Source organism: Falco naumanni, chromosome 8 (assembly GCF_017639655.2).
Source record: "Falco naumanni isolate bFalNau1 chromosome 8, bFalNau1.pat, whole genome shotgun sequence".
Classification (NCBI taxonomy): Eukaryota; Metazoa; Chordata; class Aves; order Falconiformes; family Falconidae; genus Falco; species Falco naumanni.
Window position 1 is genome coordinate 58,301,336 of NC_054061.1, and position 20,069 is coordinate 58,321,404.

General features: G+C 40.7%; 1 protein-coding gene across 8 annotated transcripts in view; it reads left to right on the forward strand.

Moving 5' to 3' along the window:
• The first annotated feature begins 2,121 nt into the window (after positions 1–2,121).
• Positions 2,122–20,069, forward strand: part of USP40 (ubiquitin specific peptidase 40) — a 37,991-nt gene continuing 20,043 nt past the window's right edge. For 3 of the 8 annotated variants that reach the window (XM_040603387.1, XM_040603392.1, XM_040603395.1), the window contains exons 1-15: positions 2,122–2,268; positions 2,882–2,976; positions 5,116–5,332; positions 5,873–5,940; positions 6,939–7,052; positions 7,651–7,815; positions 8,348–8,494; positions 12,683–12,826; positions 13,760–13,888; positions 14,408–14,506; positions 14,857–14,964; positions 16,652–16,973; positions 17,484–17,565; positions 18,592–18,763; positions 19,555–19,639. In XM_040603387.1, coding sequence (XP_040459321.1) covers positions 5,134–5,332; positions 5,873–5,940; positions 6,939–7,052; positions 7,651–7,815; positions 8,348–8,494; positions 12,683–12,826; positions 13,760–13,888; positions 14,408–14,506; positions 14,857–14,964; positions 16,652–16,973; positions 17,484–17,565; positions 18,592–18,763; positions 19,555–19,639 — 1,834 coding nt within the window. In that variant the 5' untranslated portion in view covers positions 2,122–2,268; positions 2,882–2,976; positions 5,116–5,133. The other 5 variants (XM_040603388.1, XM_040603389.1, XM_040603393.1 and 2 more) reach the window with 5 other exon arrangements.

Genomic DNA, 20,069 nt, shown 5'->3' on the forward strand with positions numbered 1-20,069 from the left:
AGCAGCTCCAACACCGCAGTAACATATGAAAAGAGCCTCAACAAATTTCACTGTGGTTGGAGACATGGATGTTCCAATAATTTCTCTGAGGACAGGAGACCCTCAGGATAAGGGGAAAGGGCAGATAAGCCAGCTCTTATAAGCCAGCAGGAATCTCCACAGTCTACAATGACACCAAGAAGAGACACTGAGAAAGGCTGACCTGGCAGCTGAGGCAGAGATCTGTGAAGCTGAAGCCCAGTTTCAGAGCAGTAATGTGGCTGTTTCACAGCCTACGACACAGCCCTCAGGCAGCCGAAAAAGCCTCACCACTTGCCTGTATGTCAAGTAGAGGCTGGACACAAGACCTGTACTACATGTCTTTTAATGACTCCTGCTCCCCGTATGCCTTGGGCTGTTCAGTAGATTCAGGTGTGAGCCCAGGTATTGGACCTGACTTAGCTAGCAGGCAGCTTCAGCGCAAGGGTGGGTGTGCAAGAGCCTTCAGCCTCACAGCATTGTTTTTGATGTATGCATACTGAAATGATTAGATGCCTAAATAGCACCGTGATGTGACAAAATAATGCAACCTAAGATATTTAGAGCCATATAACTTGTGTCCCTCAAGCACACAACTTCTTTTCTCTCCCTTCCATACAATAGTCAATGCAACACAATTAACTTTGTATTGTTTTCTTCATGTCTTCCTATCAGCCTTTTTATTTCTTTTTCCTGTTTTACCATTGGCTGTAACTTTTTTTTTTTCTTTGTGCAGAGAACCTGCTGGAAAAAGTGGCAGGGAGCAGTTTTCTCTCATGATAACTTTGCAGAAAACAAAATATTTGAACTTCAGAGTCGGGAGAGAAGCTGTGAGGTAAAAATGAAAAAGAATACTCTTAAAATCTTTTACGTTATTGTAAACTGTAAGGAAAAAAAGATGAATAATAACTAAAACATATTATCTCTGGATTTATATAAAGTGCATTTAAAAATGATTGTTGGGAAGGTAAGTTTAGCAAACAGAGTTCTCTCACAAAAAGGTTAATATATATATTTTTGTAACGGCACCACTCCTATTTACTGAAGAGGGGTAAGCAGAGACATGTTCTGCTCTCCCCTACCTTCTGCAGCAGGACAAATTTGCCACACAAACCTCAGAGCACTCTTAATGGGAAAGGAGTGGGTGCAAAGGCAAGCTCAGGATGGGTGAAGTTGATCAGTACCTTAGTGGCGTTTCTGGGTGTTTGAGAGTTTGCCAGAGTTCCTCAGTAGGCCTGGTTATCTGGCAAGGGTTTCTAGATGAGTTGAACTTTGCTGGGTTCAAGGGAGTGCAAGATATATTGCTTACTTCTCACATGTGGTCACCTGCTCAAGAGGACAGTGCGAACTTTGAATTTGGGTAAGAAGCCGCATGCCTGGCTGGGGGTTGAACAGACAACCCCAAGGGAGATGGGCTGTACTGGAAGGCCACAGTGGGAATGACTGATGTGTCAGCACAACTGTTGCCGTTGGTTCTGTGGCCTTGCTGTTACAATGCGATTGACCACAGCAAAGCACAGTGAGACTCAACACTGGAAGCAAGCAAGGTGCCAGCTGGGTAGTTGTAGGTTTGGTGGCAGCATTAGGAAGGCAGATGCAAACACCCGCTTGTTTCCAAGCAGGAACTGAGCTTCTCTGGTTACTGGCCAGGCTCATCTGTATTTGTGACCCCAACAGCAGTACGAGCCCTGGCTTGTGCTTGATGGGGCCATGCGACGCCTAGGAGGGAGCTGGACCAGGAGCGGTGGAAGGAGAAGCAGCCTCAGCCTCTTGCGCTACAAAGCCGGTACATTAAGCTTCATCCCCGGCTACGTTTTTCAGAAGGCTTCGGCAGGGCCTGTCCCTGGTGGCGGCGTGAGAGGTTTGGGTGATGGCAGAGCTGTGCTGTCCCCCCCCCCCCCGCCAGGCCCACGGCCCAGCAGAGGCTGCGCCTCCTCCTAGGCCCTCAGGCTGGCCGTGCAGCGCAGGCCGCGGGGTCTCCACGGCAACCCTTGCCCTCGCCCCCAGTAGGCTGCCTCCCACGATGCACCGCGGCTGGCAGGAAACTACAACCCCCAGAAGGCCTTGCGGGCAGCACTACGGCTCCCAGCAGGCTGTGCGCGCTCGCCCGCCCCGGGGCCGCCTTGCCGCCCGGTCTATTGATTCGTATCGGCGTCCGTGCCCTGCGGGTCCCTCCCGCCCCTTGCAAGAGGTGGACCTTTCTCTGTGGAGCGAGGGGCCGCCCGTGTTCTCGCCTCGGGGCTTGGCCAGGTGCGGGAAGTCCCGGAGCCGCGGGGGTCTTTAGGTCCCAGCGTGCTTTGCGCGCTGCCACAACAAATATGGCGGCGGCCGCGGGGCCGTGGCGGTAGGGGCCGGACCGGCTTCGGGTGCTGGCTCCGAGCGGTGAGTGGGGCTCAGCGGGGACGAGGGGCCGTGCATCGCTGGCTGCGAGCGGCGGGCCTGGGTCACCGGTCCTTGTCTTCGGTACCGGTGAGACCGCGTCTGAAGACTGGGCCCGGCTCCGCGGGGGCTCCGGGGCTGGAGCATATGGGAGGCAGAGAGAGGCAGGGGCAGCCGGTGGAGGTCAGCGGGGTGGAGACCGTGCTGCTGTGGTTTTTGCAGGGGGTGCGCTGCAGTAGGATGAGCGGTACCAGACCCAAGTCATAGCATGGGAGGTTCCCATCAGAGATAAGGAATGGAGGGGAGTGCCTTCGAGGCGCTTTGGGATCTCCTTGCATGGAGTTATTCCGGATTTGGCAGGGCAAGGCCCAACTAAGTGATGTGCTCTAAATTGGCCCAGCTTTGTGAGGCTGTTGGGCCAGAGGCATTATCCAGAGATTTGTTCTAATCTATATTACTGTATGATTTTTTTTTTTTTTTTAAGAGGAGGCTCCTAACAGCAGTGCTTTGAGGATCCAGAAATAAGGAGCGAGGGAGGATTTGGCACTGTCCTGGTGAACTGCTTCTCTGGAGTGGTGGGTGGGTACAGCAGACTGTCATACAGTGAGATGGTTGCTGTCTCCTAGATATGCACCTTTCTTATGGTGAACAACTCTATTAGGAGCAAGCTTTGTGCTCTGGGATTAGGAAAATAGGAAGGGTCATAATCTTTGTGTGGCTAAATGCTAAGTGCAGCAGGCCTAACTGGAAAAGTGAATGAAGGCTGCAAAGTAGTTTGGAAAGAGTGCTAAACCTAATAATTATGTCTTGAAGCATGTGGGGTGGGACCTTTACAGACTTGGGTTTTTATAGGCAGTCAAAGCATAAGAGCTGCATTCAGAGCAGAAAAACCTAATGCAAAGAAATCAAAATTATTTCTTTCCCATCTATGTTCATTAAGAAGTATCTCCATCCATCTTATTTTGTGGGGATTTATATGGGGATACCTGTTGTATGAAATGCTGAAGAAGCATTATAGAACAAGCAGAGTGAACTCTGCCATACTGCTTCATAGTCTCAGCTCTGAGCATAGCCTTTTGCCTAAAAACTACTCTACTGTGGGAAGGACTGAAATAGGCTTAATGTAATGCTATTTTATAAAAAGACTTGTAGGAAACTCCTGATGAACTACAAGTTGGTTGAATAGAGAGCTACGAAGTATGTTCGGCTATTCAGAAGGTATTCAACAAGGTTTGACTGAAAGCTCTTAACGAAATTAAGCTGACACAGGAGAAGAAAGTTGTTGCTTAATTAAATAATTAGCTAAAAGATAGTAAACAGAAGATCAGCTGTCACAGAGGGGAGGTACTTTGTGTTTTTGCTAGGGCCTGTGTTTAGCATATCATAAACTCTCGGAAATAAATAGTGGGTGCTGAAGTGATTAATTTTTCTTGTGAAATCGGTGGATTTATTGCAGTAAAGACAAGTGCCATCAGTGAAGCTTTATAAAACCTTTATGTTGATAGGCAGCTGAAATGAAGCAAAAGCAGTTAATGGTCATTGTAGGTGAGTCCAGAGAGGTGTAGCGTGGGGCAGAGATGATCACAGCTTTGCAGTTATATATATTCACAATGTGTATTTCTGTAAAGTGTGTATATAGTGGTGGGGTTTGAAGTAAGCATACAGGAGTGAGACCTTGGGGTAATAATAAACATTGCTTTTAAAAAAGTAGTTTAGTGCTCAGCAGTTCTTACAAAAAGAGAACAAACCAGAGCAGCATTATTTAGCTATAGGCGGCCATGGTTTGTGCACATCTTGAACATTGTACGCAGATGTGGTCCTCTGATCTCAGAAACAAGTAACGGAGAAGTTTGAGGGGGTCAGAGCAGTTAGATAAGGATAATCAAAAAAAGGGGACAAGTTTGGTTGTAGGAATGAATACATCTTTGTGGAAGCTTTTGTCTGGAAGAGATACCTGAGTGGAGTATGATAAATAGCTGTAAAATTGCATGCAGACTGAGGGTAAAGAGAGGAGTGATTATTCACTGCTTCAGTATGAGTTACAATACTATAAAGTAGCTCACTGCTAATGCAAGAGCTACAGCATACCAAATGAACTTACGGGGTGACAAGTACAAAAAAAAAAAGGGAGTTATCTTTGGGAGTCCTGGTACATGCTAAGAGGTCACAAGGCTTCCAAAAAAAGAAGAAAAAAATTCTGTAAGAAGACTTAGTTGACGTTGAGTTTCTGGCTCAAACCTGGAAGCAAAGATAATATTTATTCTTGACTCATACTACACTTTTCCCATCTGAACTGGCCAATACCAGAGACAGGTTACTTGTGCACATGGATTTGTTGAGAGACGGTGCAGGGATTTTGATGAGTTTGAGAGGCCTTATGTACCTTTCAGGCAGGAAACTGTCCAACTTGAACACTAGTTAATTATGGATGTTTAGAAGGACCTATTTATTTTTCTGTATGCTCATGCAAAATTGAAATGTGATATATTTGATTTTAGTTAAAAGTCTAGTCAGACCTGTGCTAACATAAATGCTTTTTTGTTACTTAATGTATGTTTTTGTATGGATCTGACATAAGTTTTCAGAGTGAACAGAGTAAGATGAAGAAAGTTACAACAAATTCTTCAGTCAGGGCTGAAAGGTTTATCTTGGAGGATTAGAGGTGGGTGGATTAAATTGCATTTTTTTTAGTGAATAGATTATTTTATATTTTTAAAGGACTGGTTTACCTTCACAATGTTTGGAGACTTATTTGAAGAGGATTTTTCCTTTATTTCAAACAATCATTGTGGAAAAGGGAAGAAATCAAAGCCCAGAGATTCTGAGCCTCCAGCTCCCAGGGATTTCACCAACCTAAGTGGTATCAAAAATCAGGGTGGGACCTGCTACCTCAATTCCCTTCTGCAGACGTTGCTTTTCACACCTGAATTTAGAGGTAATGTGTTCAAAATCTTCTTAAAATGATGTTGGAGTTGATATTTTACAGTGACTTGCATTTCTAGTTTTTTTTATTAAAGAAACACCACAAATACAGATAGTTTTCGGGAACAGTTCCTTTGGTTCACTTAGAATAAGTTACCACAGAAAACTCGGAGCTGTTGGTATGTAAAATTATTATCCTCACTTCTGCACAAAATGTAAGAAAAGCAACATTTACAATTCTTACAGGTGGATAGTTACAGTTTACTTAAATAAGAGAGGTTACTGCTGGCTATACAGTATCATTTTTTTAATGGAACTGCTACAATTCCTGAAGAAATATTTTGCCATCTGAACACCTTCATGCTTACTTGTGCTTTATTGTAATAGCTTGAACCAGTTGCAAGGATGAATGATATTCAGAAATGTTGTGTAATGTCTTTGTTTGCCAGAAAGAATAGCATCATAGAGCTTGACAGTTAAAATCTTTAAAGGTAAGTCTTTGGAGAGGGAATATTGTCCTCTTTTAAATAGGCATTTTTCTTTACAATTTCAGAGGCACTGTTCTCTCTAGGACCTGAAGAACTTGGGACTCTGGATGATAGCAGTAAACCAGATGCAAAGGTATTCAAAATTTTCTTGTCTTGAGTCACAGCTGAGTGTTGATTTGGAAGGATGTAATTTCAATTCACATGAAACTTCTTATGAGAATGCATGAAAGCCTAAGTTTGATACTGAAAGGCAGTTTGGCTGGCCAATTACTTGATTTTTCACACAGTTTTAAGTTTTCAGTGCCATAAGCTTTTGCTTCAGAAGTAAGATACTGAGCCTGTTTCTGCAAAAATTGATAGCAGAGATCATTTTGTCAAGGGGAGCAGGAGCAATCCCAAATTCTATACAGTCCTTTTTTTAGGTATTGTTTTTTTCTCTTCTGTAATTTAAGCTACAGTGCTATGACTTTATTTGTCTCCAGAACAAAAGTAATGTGTGCAGTCTAGATGACTGCTCTCTGAGTGTTTAGCAGCCCACTCATGCACAAGATGGTGTGGGACTGCAATTTAATATTTGTTTAAAAATATTAAAAATGTTAAAAGTGCTTATGAAGTTGGCTAGATAATTTCGCTTTTTAGTTCTTGGGTTAAAATGAAACAACTGGTTGCTTAGAAAAGTTTTTCTTCCTAAGTCCAAGATAAATATAGGTAGCTAATCAAGCTTGTTGACACTAACCATATGCCTTCCAACCAGCCACCAAACCCTTTACTGGAGCAAGGATTAATAGCACATGTTAATTCTGTCTGTCACGATGTTTTGTAGCTGGGGTTTTAGGGTTTAGTGTTATGAGAAATAGCAGAGGAAGTTCTCCTTTTTTACTCTGGTGATGGCTAGGGTTTTGCTGTGTCACAAAATGTATGTTCTGTGACTATTTGGCTGAGTAACATGAGGCACTGTACATTTTTGGGAACGAAGTCTGACTGATGTTTTGGTGTGAATTGAGTAATGTGTTATGAAATCCATAGGTAGCAGTGGTTTATTAAAAGTTTTGTACTAAATTATTTTCCTTTTTTATTTAAATTATAGGTTTGAAGACTCTTTCTGATCTGATGGTGTTTTTTTTTTCCTAGGTTCGAATAATTCCATTACAACTTCAACGGTTATTTGCTCAGCTTCTGCTCTTGGACCAGCAGGCTGCATCTACAACAGACCTTACTGAGAGCTTCGGGTGGAACAGCCATGAGGTACAAATCGCCATCAGTGACACCATCATTAATAAACTTTTTCCAAAATGGAGAACATTTTTTTTTTTTAACTCTGACACTTTAAGAAATAATTAAAGCTGTGGAAACAGCACTGAATTGGGTCAATGATTGTTGTATGCTCTTGTGTCTCTGCAGAAGTATGTGGCAGTTGTTTACACCAAGCAACAAAATAAAATTGTTCTGTTAGATACAATTTCAGTAGCTTTTCCTTTTATTTTTACAGGAACATTTTCTGAACAGTAGCTGGGGTTCTTGCCCTCAAATACTTAGATTACCAAAAGTTAAGTTTTAGAATTTAGTCTAAATCTACCTAAGTGAAAATGGTCTTGTGTGTTATAGTTTATGTACTTGTGGGTACTTAGAGAACATAACTAAATTAAGAATAATAAATAATAATAAAGGTAGTATTCTACTAGCTTTTTACTTTTTTTGCTATTTCACTACTCAAGGTAGTAAATATATGGGTAGTCATTGAGGCAGCTGTCTTTGTCACACTTAATATATGTTGTTTTTAAGCAATAAACAAAGCAGATGGCACTATTTTATTTTTTCAAGTTTGTTTTTTTTATTCATGCAGGAAATGAGGCAGCATGATGTGCAGGAATTAAATCGGATTCTGTTCAGTGCTTTGGAAACTTCTCTTGTGGGCACTTCAGGTCATGACCTTATTAATCGATTGTACCATGGGATTGTCGTCAACCAGATTGTTTGTAAAGAATGCAAGAATGTCAGTGAGAGACAGGTAAAGCCAGGTCATTTTCCAGGATATGTTTGTTTAGTGTGTTGAAGATGCTTTAGATGTGCTTTATTTTTTTTAAACTCCAAAAATAATGACATCTTTTTTCTGTGTCACTGGTGGCCTTGTTGAATCTAGTAGTGTGTGTTGATTAGGCCACTGCAGACTTGAAAACATGAAAATTATGCATGACTTTAAGTCTTGGCTGGCATTTTCTAAACCACCTACATCAGGCTGTGACTCAGGGGTAAAAAAAACAAGTGTTGCATCGTCTGAGTTGGCAAGTCTTGCCTTTAGTAGATGTGGTTAGCAGAGTGCTGCAGGGAGGTAGCAACAGTAAAACATTATATTTGGTCTTTTATGCTCTTTGTAATTTAAAAAAAGTTTGGATTTTTTTAAATTTTCTGTGCATATATGGGGGTTTTTCCCCATAAGCATGAATGCTTAACATCTGCTGTGGTGAATGGAATGAATGTCTTTCTCATGTACCATGAACTTAACGCTTACTACCTTATTTTTTTGTTGTACTTCTGCATAGGAAGATTTCTTAGACCTAACAGTGGCAGTAAAAGGTGTTGCTGGCTTGGAGGAAGCCCTGTGGAATATGTATGTAGAAGAAGAGTACTTTGAAAATGAGAACTTGTATCGATGTGGAGCCTGTGATAAACTTGTTGAAGCTTCAAAGGTATAAAGCATCGGTGATTCTCTGTGTTCAGTTTGGTAACAGTTGGGATCTTTGTTTACATTGCTGTGTCTGCCCTCTAACTCTGAAATAAAATCTGTGTCTTTAATCAGGCAGTATATGTAAAAGAGGATGCTGGAATTTGACCTGTGTGTTTTTTTTAAATCTCAGCAATGTCAAGGAAAGCTCATGTGACTCATTCCTTGAATGTTGTTGCGGTCTTTAATCTAGCCAGTAGTGAATGGGACGGTGTGTAGTTTCAAGCTTCATTCACACACTACTAGTGCATCTGGCTTTGGGCATTTCATAGTATAGGCTAAGATAAGCTAGAGCAGGGGTCCTCAAACTATGGCCTGTGGGCCAGATACGGTCCCCCAGGGTCCTTAATCCAGCCCCTGGTATTTACAGAACCCCCCCGGACCCTGCCAGGGGTTCAGGGGGGGAAACCAAGCAGCTGCAGATGGCTTCCTGCCACTTCATGTGCATGCCGGCCCCCTGTTTAAAAAGTTAGAGGACCCCTGAGCTAGAGCATAAAATCCCCAACCAAACAGGTCCATGTCATGAAGAAAACCATGGAGAACCCACGTGGGACAGAAAAACATTGAACAACTGATGCTCTGCACAGGGACGTGGGATCTGTTGATCCTGGTGTTGCATTGTTTCCCTGATGCTGAACAGGTTCTTGCAGTGATAAATTTTTACCACCTTAGTAGGTGTTTTCAGTATGTTCTGTAGTGCTAGAGCCTTCATATTAGGAGTAAGAATGTATTCATGCAAGGAGCCATCTAGCTCTTCTAATGTGTAGGACACTGGGTATATTTTCACCACGTATGCATCTGTCGTTCTCATATGCCAGCTTGCTTCTGGTATAACCACCACCACTTCATGTCCTCTCTCGATGAGCTTTTCAACCACTTGCTGCATGCTAAGCCAGTGGCTTCCAGCCATGGGCACCACCAGGATTTTCCCTCCATCTGAGAGGCCAGGAAGGAGGAGGATAAAAATTGAGGCGCAGCAAAGCCGCAAAGTCATGTTCCTGTGGTCAAAGTACAGACTGTGGAAGAGTCTTTTCCTTCAGGCTGTAGCTTGAAAATGCTTTTGAGGGAAGCTGATTGGTTTATCTGAGGAGTTGTGCTGCTTTGTCATAATCTTCTAGTGAACAGTTTACTGCTTTGATCTGTGCTCAGCTATGGCTAAGAACTGCTGGGTTTGGGTTGTTTTTCTTGAAAAATACTTGTAAAGCCAAATGGGGTGACCCTTTCCTGTGCTGAGTCATCAAAGCTCTGATGTGTGGAGAACTGCTGACGTTAAGCCTGTGGTATTTATTGAGAATGGTCCCCAGGAGCTTAAGGTCATCCAGACTGTAGTACTCCTTTCTCTGCCTGGTTCCCTGCCTTCACCTCTTGGCACCCTGGGAAGGCTTCAAATGCTTGACACTTGATGTTGGTATCCTCCAGAGGAGTTGCATGTGTGACCCCAAGTGCTTTGTTAAATGGTGGCGTGGCTGTTAATACTGGTCACTGTCTGTATGCCAGTGCAACCCTGTGCTGACAGCTTGTCCCTGTTTGTTTCGTTTACAACAGTTTGGACCGTTTTCCCCAACCTAGTAATTGAATTAAAGACTCTTTGTGTCTTGTCATCTGTCCCCGTAGCCAGAGCCAGGGAAGGACAGCCCAGTGAGAGTTTTATGGGAGTTGTAGGTATTTGAATTGCATTTTTCCAGAATGATAAAAAGTGGTGTTTGGTTTTCTTCTGTACCAATTTTGCATGTTGTGATTTTTTTTTTGTATAAAAAGTTGCTCCTTTTTCCTGTTGTTCCTGCTATTTTTTGTAAAAGGGAAGCAGACAAAGACCGTTCATGCACTCTGCCTTTGACGTATTTTGCCTCTTTCACATCAGCGAAGCTCTTTGGCCTACTGCATGACTCTTCTGCAGCAGGATAAGTGCATTCCAAACCTTGCAGCACTCTTAATGTGGAAGGTAATAGTTGCAAAGGCAAGCTGAGGACAGCTAAAATTAATCAGTGGCTTGAGAGTTCAAAGGCATGTGCCAATGCCTCATGGGTCTTGGTTGTAAGCACTTATTTGAGTTAAAATTTTGCTGAGTTCAACAGAGTGTGAGACAACAGTTGCTTACCTCTTAAATATGCTCATCCATGCAAGAATACAGTGGGAACTTGGGTAAGAAGTCGCATAGCTGGGGGTGGAGGGTTGTGAACGGAGAGCCTCAAGAGAGGGGGGCTGTGCTGGAAGGCTGTAGCAGGAAGGAGGAACATTGTGTCAGCACCACTGCTGCCTGTGGCTCTGTGGCCCTGCCAGCACGATGTGTGTGATCACAGCAGACTATAGTGTGAGTCAACACTGGCAGCAAGTGTGGTGCCAGCTGAGTCACTCCAGCCTTGGTGGCAACATTAAGAAGGCAGCTGCCTAACAATGTGACTGCCTGCCCACGCTAGCCTGTTTCAAAAACAAGATGGCCCATACCTACCCACTCCATTCCTCCTCTGTGGGTCTTTGGGTATTATTCTTCCCCCTTTTTTTTGTTGGCCTCTAGAGAGAGTAGTAGTTGAAGAATCTCGTGTTCCAAAACTTTATCAAATTTTAATGGTACAGTTGGATTCTCACCCTTAACTTGGAAGAACGTGAAAATAGTCTTCATAACTGATGCAAATGGATTACCTAATTCAGGCTGTTTCTTAAACCATGTCATGTTCCTGGGAGTCCTCCTGTTATGGCTTTGCAAATGGAGTGTTGGATGGAGAGGCATTGGAAAGGCTCAGAAGTGTCTGTTGAATCTACAGCTCAATTCAGAGGTGATACAAGATGGTTGGTTTTGCTTCATAGTAGGGCTCCTGATGTGTTCACGCACAAAGTTGTTCAATCTTGATTAATATTCTTCCTTACTAAAATGGATTATGGTTTTTTTTTCTGCCTTGAAGGTCCCCTCCTGTGTAAACGAAGAGACTTTAACTCTTGCTTGGTTGTTCTGTGGCTGGCTGTAGGGTCTTCCAGGATCCACCTACCCCATGCCACTCAAATGGCACAGCATCATGCTCGTTTACTGTAGCCCACAGATCTTGGTCACAGCCCTTTTCTTCAAGCAGCCTGGCAGATTTTAAGCAAGGTGCCATTGTGATATATTCTGGTGACATTTTTCAGACCATTTTCTCCATTTGGAGGCAGCCCGACAGTCACTTGGCAACAGTCTGCAAAATACACTGTGGGAGTGATCTGTTTTTCTGGACAACATACACCTGTCAGAACTAGTTACAATGTTACAGATAGTATAATTTCTGATTTCTGCATTTGAAAACACTGTGCCTGTATGGGCCCTAACCTATACTTGGGGTCACGCAACCCTAGAGAACTGGAAGGCTTCTCAAAGGTCATTGGAATAAACCTCAGGTGATGTACAAATACTGTGTTTGGAGGAGATGGTCGGGATGGGGCCAGAAGAGTAGTAGCCCCAGCCTCAGCAGGGCTTTTCCTAACAGCAAAAGCAAGCGTGTAGACTACATTTATAGTTTGAGCTTCATTTTTAGCTGTTGGTGGGTTTTTTTTGGGTGGCTTTGGTGCCTGCGCCGGATGCTGAGCACCCTACTGTTGTTCGTCTGGGAATGGTGAAGCTACCATGAAGCTTTGTCACCTTTCTGCAGCGCCTGCTGTTCAGCAGCAGCAATTGAGCATTTGTATTTTTTCTCTGGGCTCCCAGGGTCTGTGTTAGGACTGTTGGTGGCAGGTGCTGTGCAAGGGGACAGGAGCAAAATTGCTGGGAAGATGCTGTATAGTCTTGACTTCATACGTAAACACAGGGGATTTGAAGCAGTTGCTTCTTAGTATGAAATTCAAGAAAATCCTCTGTCAAAGAATGTGGGCTGTGGAAATGTAATTAATTACTGGCTACAATTTCAGCAATGTCCTTCATTTTCTATAGCGGGGTAAATTGTGGGACTGGTGATCTCTCTTCAGGGAAGATGTAGGGCTTAACAGAAGGGAAGGATCTTGATTGCTTTTTGGATGTGTAGTTGGTACGGAAAATGAGAATTAAGGAAGAAGTTTTAAAAACGGAGACACTGGTCATGTCTGCCTCGTTGTAACGAAGCTTTGTTGGAAAATAAGTTGACCGTAGCAAGGTGGAAACACTATTCTGTCATAATGGTTGTGCTTACAGTTTTTTTAAATCATTTTACAGTCTGCTAAACTGCGGAAGTTGCCGCCCTTTCTCACCATTTCTCTCCTGAGATTTAACTTTGATTTTGAGAAGTGTGAACGGTACAAGGAAACAAGCTGCTATACATTCCCCATCCAGATAAATCTGAGGCCTTTTTGTGAGCAGGTTTGTACTGTTGAATTTGTTAAATTTTCTATGTAATCAGCAGAGAACAGATATCAAGAACAAGTTAATCTTTTATTTTGCATTTTGTTAGGGAAAGGTATTCAAGAAACTTAGCGTGTTCTCCTCTGTCCCTAAATCCAAATTTCTGGAATTCCAGTTTGTTTCCACTTTTAACTGAGTGGGAAATACCTCGTAGCTACATGGGGGTAGAAGGTGTAATAATTATGTAAAACTTAATCTGATGGCTCCTTTAAAGGAAGATTATCACCTGGAAACTAAAATTTATATTTGTATTGTCATTGTCTGATAACATAATTTATAAATTTAGCTGTATATGTTTTATGTGCCTGTAGTTATTTAATTTTTCTTAGGAATCTGTCTTTGTATTCACATATATGTATATTGATTGTAAACTGAGCTAAACCATTGCTTGATGACAATTTTTGATCTTTAAAATATATAAAGAATACATTTAATAGAGGCACTGTTACTGAAAAAGACATTTTTCTTATTGAAATGTTGCAAAGTAAACTTCAAAATTTCTCAGTGTTTGCATTTGAAGAAGCTTTTTTCAGTTGGTTTATGTATATAAATGTGTTGCTTGTTTGTTCTTTAGTCTTTTAAACGAAATAAACCTGGTTATGAACGGTTTGAGCTGTTCTATTATTCGCATCAATATTTCATTATTTTAATTTTTGAGTTTCCAGTATTGTTCAGAATCACGCTGAAAAGGTGGCTTAAAAGCCCATGCGTTGGTCCATGGTTTGTGTTGGTCTGTACCTTGTGTTCCCCAGCCCTGAAAACCATTTCAATCTCTGCATGTGCAAATGCTCTCTGAGAAGTATCTGAAGCTAAGCTGATGGGGTAAAACTGTCCTTGTGTGAAAGATTTACTGATATGTTATTGTTACTATTATTGTTTTTCTTTTCAAAGACTGAAATGGATGATTCAGAGTACATGTATGAGCTCTTCTCTGTTATTATACATAAAGGTGGCTGCTATGGAGGACACTATCATGTTTATATCAGAGATGTGGATGAATTAGGAAACTGGCAATTACAAGTAAGTCCTAAAGGTGTTTCTTCCTTGCTTGATATATCTCATTTTTCATAAAAGTGCTGAGAACTAGTGGATGAAAATGTACATCTAAACCAATTAATATTTTAGTGGGGTGTTTGGACTCTTACACAGTGGAAAAAGAGAGTTCTCAATGAGGTGTGATCTCTAGGAAGATTTTGTAGCAAACTTTAGCTTTCTGATCTGTTGAACTATCTCACATTACTGGGTTCACTTTTTCTTTCCCAAATGAATTAATACCTTTGGTCAAGACTAGCACAGTCATTTTAGTGAATAACTCTGGCTGTTTGTAAATAATGCAAACACCTTTTTTTGGTTTTTTTTTTTTGTTTTTAAAAGGATATTCTGTACGACAATATATGGTCTGTAGCAGGTGGTAGAGGCAGCTAATCAGAACTTTCTTCATACTTCTAAATTGTGCATGCTAATGTTGGTACAGACTATAAACAAAACCTACTAGTTGTGTGTGAAACAGTATTTGTGAGTCTTATTTTTCTTACACAGGAAGAGGACAGACTGATTGAAGATAAGCCTTTAAGAGAAACTGAAAATGCTGAAGAAATAGAAAATCCATTGGCAGTCTTAAAAGGGATTTTTTCAGAGGTATGGTATGTAAGGAGTTTATTGCTTTGATTTTGATATCAGGGAACACAGAAAAAGGGTTTGGTCTATGCAAGGGTGGGCAGGTTTAAGTGTACAGAACTCTTCTAGACTTACTGTGAAGCATATAAAACTTCTAATTTAACTGACTGTAATACTAATAGTGGCTCTTCATACCAAAAAGGGCCTCTTTTGAATATTTCTTAAGTTGCATACTGAAGCTGTTACAAAAGGTGATGTTACATTGGATTATTAACAAACAGGAATGATTTGAACGCTTCAGAATTGGCTTCTTTGTGTTGATCCCTTGACTTTTGCAGCCTTCATTATTCCAGTTTTTAATTTATCTGTAGGAAGAATCTAAACAAATTCCCGTGGATCAATTAGGGCAGAGATTATTAGAGAAAAAAGGGGTGTCCTGGAATAAGAAATACCGAAAACAATATGGAGCATTACGAAAGGTAATATGCATGTATGTTAGTTTGGTTTTTCTACTGATAACTTTACATGTATATTCCTACTGAATAGTCATTATTAGGATGGTAATTGAAAATACTGGCCCTTGGACTAGCAAGACGCAATATGTGTAAGAGAGGTTTGTAAGATAGATTAGTAGACTAGTGAGCATGAACAAAATTCTCAAGGGATTGTCTGCCTGAAAGCTTGTATCTCTTTTTCTCTACCTATATGGTTGACCTATAAAAAATTAATCTTACCTACTGAACCTTGTGTCTGCGGATGAAGCTGCAACAGCACTACTACCACTTGAACATGAAAGCGGCGATGAGAATTAGAGGAAATACAGTACCTCTTCACAATCATAACAGAAATGAAGCTTTGAAAATGCGTGCCACTTTTCAGTTGATTAGGGCATGTCCATAAAATGAATACTTCCACTAAAATTTTGTTTGTCCTATTGTTCACTGTATCTAATGCTTTAAGGAAAATACTTTAGCATTTGCGTTACAAATATGTGGAAGAATCAGTGTTTTGTCTGTTTCTTGTATAGAGCTAACAATGCAGTTTTCACAATAGTTAATTAAATGTACTTGTGAAATCTGGATGTGAGTCTTCTGTGGAGGTAGATGCTTTGACTTTGACAGAGAAGGGATAGAAACAAGTTGCGAGCAACCCAATATTAACCATTGCAAAGTTTGAGTGCTATTGTGAATATTACTAAAGCAGACTTTTCACAAGTGCTGTATCTATACCAAAAGCAGTTGATCAGTGCAGGACTTGCCTTATTGAAATAAATGTAAATTGTTTTATGCTTTTTGAAGTAGCAAATGAGTTTTTTACATTATGATTAAAACAAATTCATATTTTTGAGGGTTTGTTTGGGGCTTTTTTTGAGGGAGTGGGCTGTTTTTTCTAGTTTTGTGGGGAGTTTGGAGCTTGGTTGTTGTCCACACATGCTCCGCATCCCTGAAGAGCCACGATTTTGTTATGTAAATTGGACACAAAGCTTGTTTGAAGCATGCAGATAACGTGAAAGCAGAGGACAGAGTAGATAAACTATGTGAAATTGAGTGAGTAGGTTTCAAGTTCTTCAGATGACACATCAGGCAGCGTTAATTTGGGTGAGATACAGTTCAGCAGACCAGATAGAGTTTGAGATCCCTCTCTGGTAAATACAGAAGGGAGGACTTCTGCAGGGACTAGGGAGCAGAAAGTACTGATGTCGGAGGGCTAGATCAGTTGGGATGGTACTGTGTGTCTGATAAAGCAGAGGTTTTTGATTGCCTGTAGTGTCACTCCCTCTGCTGCCTTTCCAGGGAGAGTATGCGCTTGTAAGAAGTGTTTTGAAATGATTTCAGTGTCTCAAGCAATCCTTGAAATTCAAAAGTTAGTCTGATTTAGTACTTAGTGATGCATCTATGCTAAACAATTCTTCTGCCATTTCTTGCGTGTTAGTTTGAAGTTACGTAAGAAATAAAGCCAGCAACAGTATATAAAAGATCAGACAGGTAAGGTGGTAGAAAGAGACTACATTTTTTCTGTCTAAAATACATTGAGGAAGCATCACAAAACCAAGTTTGAGGCGCTGGGGTTTGTGTATCAATTTGACGATGAATCATGTGAAGTAGCTAGTGCAGGCTGCTGTATTTAAAACTGGGTATCTTCATCTTGTTCTTGCTTTCCTTTTAGTATTTGCAGAATCATCCTCAGATATTTCATTTCAGTCCTGATGAAAATAAGGTTGGTCTGAAGGAAAAACAGAAGCTCCTGTTTATGTCAGATTCTCAAGGACAAGATCTCCAAAGCCGCCCTCAGAAGAATGATGTCCAATGGAAAGCAGAAAAAAAACCTACAAGGCTAAGGGACAGTTCTGCTGGTCACCATTGGTTTGATCTGAATGATTCAAAAGTCCAGCCGATCAAGGAGAAGGATATTGAGAAACAATTTCAGGGTAAAGAGAGTGCCTACATGCTGTTTTATCGAAAATCTCAGTTAAAAAGACCGCCTGAAGGTACACAAAACTCATCTTGGTTTTCTGGGGGCTTCCTTCATTGGCAGTTTGTTTTCTGGAGGGCAAAGGCTGTTGGGCGTTTCTGTCCTTTCAAGAACTGAAGATACAGTTTTCCTTCTAGTGATCATTTGAAAAAAGGGTTAACTGAAGATACAAAGAGGTTACCTCTGAGGAGGTAGTGACCAGTTAACTGATCATAGCTGACACTAACTTTTTTCTAGTATGCTTCACAAATACTAGCAGAACATCTACTGAAACAAATACAAGTTACTAATGGCATTCATGTATCAGTTTCCCTTATGGAAAGATTGATGGGAAGAAGTAAAAGCACTTGTTTATTCTTTATATCAGCTTGTAGTTTAATTTTCTCTATTACAAAAGGATGCAACATTACTGCTCTGAATTTTCAATGCTTACCATACTGTAATGTCTCATCTTGATCACTTTTCTTGTTTGCCAAAACACATTTTAAGCAGCTGAGGCCAAACTAGCCTATATTATTTGTTGCAGCACGAGGAAATCCAAGGTACCAAATTCCTGAACACCTTCTGAATGAAATGAATGCTGCTAATACTGAGCTGCAAAAAAAGAGGTATATTAATGTAACTGTACCAATCTCTTAAACAGCATTCTTAATCTGCAGATCTCCGAAGTGATTTAAAATGAAAGAAACTCATTGAGTAGAGCCAGATACTAAAATGATTCAATGTCATAGAGATTAATCGAGGAATACAACTTGTATGTCCATATTCTGCCTTCTACTGGTTCCCTGCTTCCCTGTTAGTGGCATAACTAGGTGTTCTGCAGAATTTCAAGGGAAACAGAGTTTTAAATTGTACCATTTTTGTGTGAAAATTCAGTGCCATTCTGGAAGGAGAATGGAATACCTTCTCTTAATTATGTTTATAGAGGGAGTTCTCAGTTGGGAGAAGGGGGAGTGATTTGCTTTACTGTGAAACAACAGTTAAATGGTATCCTTTGCCAGAAACATGGAGGAAAGAGCTAGTGGTATTCAGGTTGGTTGAAACTTTTCCTTCTGTTGGGGAACATACAGAACTGCTGATATGCCTGAATCGCAGTTAAGTTACCAAAATACAGACACACACGAGACACCCAGTCTTGTGTGGTATTTCTGTACTGTGTAAATTTCATTCCTTTATCTTTTTTCAAAGACATACTTGCTGCTACATTTAGCTAATAGAACTGAATACAGGTATAAAGGAGGAAGGCATGGCTGTGTCTGTCCTGTCTCAGTTTCCCTGGAGTTTTTTCTGTCTCTGCATTTCAGTGGAGTACTGATCTGGAACACAGTCTGAAAATCTAAAGTCTCTACATCACCAAAGATGAAGTTTGTGTTTAGAAAGTCAGAAGCAAGGTGTAGAAACATGGCACTTGGTGTTATAGTACTTATGTGGAGCATATCTGTACTAGCTCTGTATTGTGCAACGTGTAAATCACTGTCATCTTTGCGTACTCCTTGATGGAGCGGGGAATGTGACGGTGAATTTAGCCACGAGGGTATCGGTTCCAGGACAACTGCACAGCTGCATCTCTGAGATAAGCTAGCCATTTGTCAGTGTTAAATTCATTGGTTTATTATTGTGTTATTCTTTCAAAGAGTGGAATGTGACTCGGCAAACAACGGCATTGATTTACATCTCCATTTGAGCTCATGTTACAAATTTCACAATGGGGCTTTGCATCCTTCACTTACTTGGAAAGAGAGTGTTGTGGATTTGACTATTGATAGAAGAAAAACACTGGGAGACCTTCGACAGTCGGTATTCCAGGTATTTCCTATATTAAATGAACTCAAACACTTCATAACAACAAACATAACACTTACAAATTTATTTATGCCACGATTTTTATCTCAATGAGGAATTTTCAACAGTAAATGTCATTTTAGGGGGCTAAAAACTATATGGGTATACATAGAAGAAAACACTGGTTTCAGGTCTGTTCTCAAAGTATTGAAAAAGCTGTGTAACTTCAATTATGTAGACTGTAAAGTTCTCATAAGCTTATTATTTATATTTGGGCACCATGTACATGGATTGACGCTTTGCAGAACTCCAGGCTTGTTCTTAACATTCCAGTTTGTGACAGTTTTGTCTTTGTCTTTTCAAGGAGCTGGCTGGCCTTAAAAGGAAACAGGGTAGTTTAAGAAAAAAGAAAACTAATTAAAATGAACATTTAGCTTAACTATTGGATGTGGTATCTTTGCATTTATTCTCTACTATGTTAAAGGAATGTGACAGTTTGTAAAATGCTTTTTCATAGATATCTAAGTGAAAGATGACTTAGTGTTTGCTTTTCCTGTACCTCACAATTGCTGGTTTGTGTCCAGCTGAAGCTATTTTTGACTATCTGTTGACTAGTCCGAAAGGCCAGATCCTAAATCCTTGACAGTTTCCTTCATTACTAGCCTTGTTGAAATAAATAGATGTGACTTCTTAAGTGTTACCAAGTGAGCTTGTTAGCCAGGCTGTAATAGCTTTCAGCAGAGTTATTGCTTGCTGGTGTTTTATATATTTTGGACTTTTTGTGTTTTTGTGGTTTTTTCTCATTTTCCAAATAGATGTTGGAATCTTGGGAAGGAGACATGATTCTCAGTATTGCCAAGCCTTTACCAGCAGGATTGCATCTTTACCAGATACTTGATGGTAAGACTGCTACATATGAGGCTTCCATGTTATTTATATGTTGTATTTACTGCAGACACTGAGAATTTCGTATGTAAAACATCTTGGAGACATGTATTACCAAACAGTCTTCAAACTCAAACTTCTATGCAAGTCCACTGCTGTTATTTAGGACACTCTTATTAGTGAAATGAAGGGTGTTGAGACTTTTATGTAATCTTTGTTGTGAAGTGCACTAAGACTGCAGATCTTAAGCAAGTTAAATACATTTGCTGACAAAAATATATTAGTCTGTATTTTGACCTGGATCTGCTTATGAATGTTTTCATAGTATTTACCTACGAGGTAGAGGAGAGGATGAAAGAGAGAAGCCAGGGTGACATCAAAGAAAAATGCAGGTTAGACTTAAGCTGAAGTAGGAATTTTGTAAAGGAAGATGCTTACATGGAGA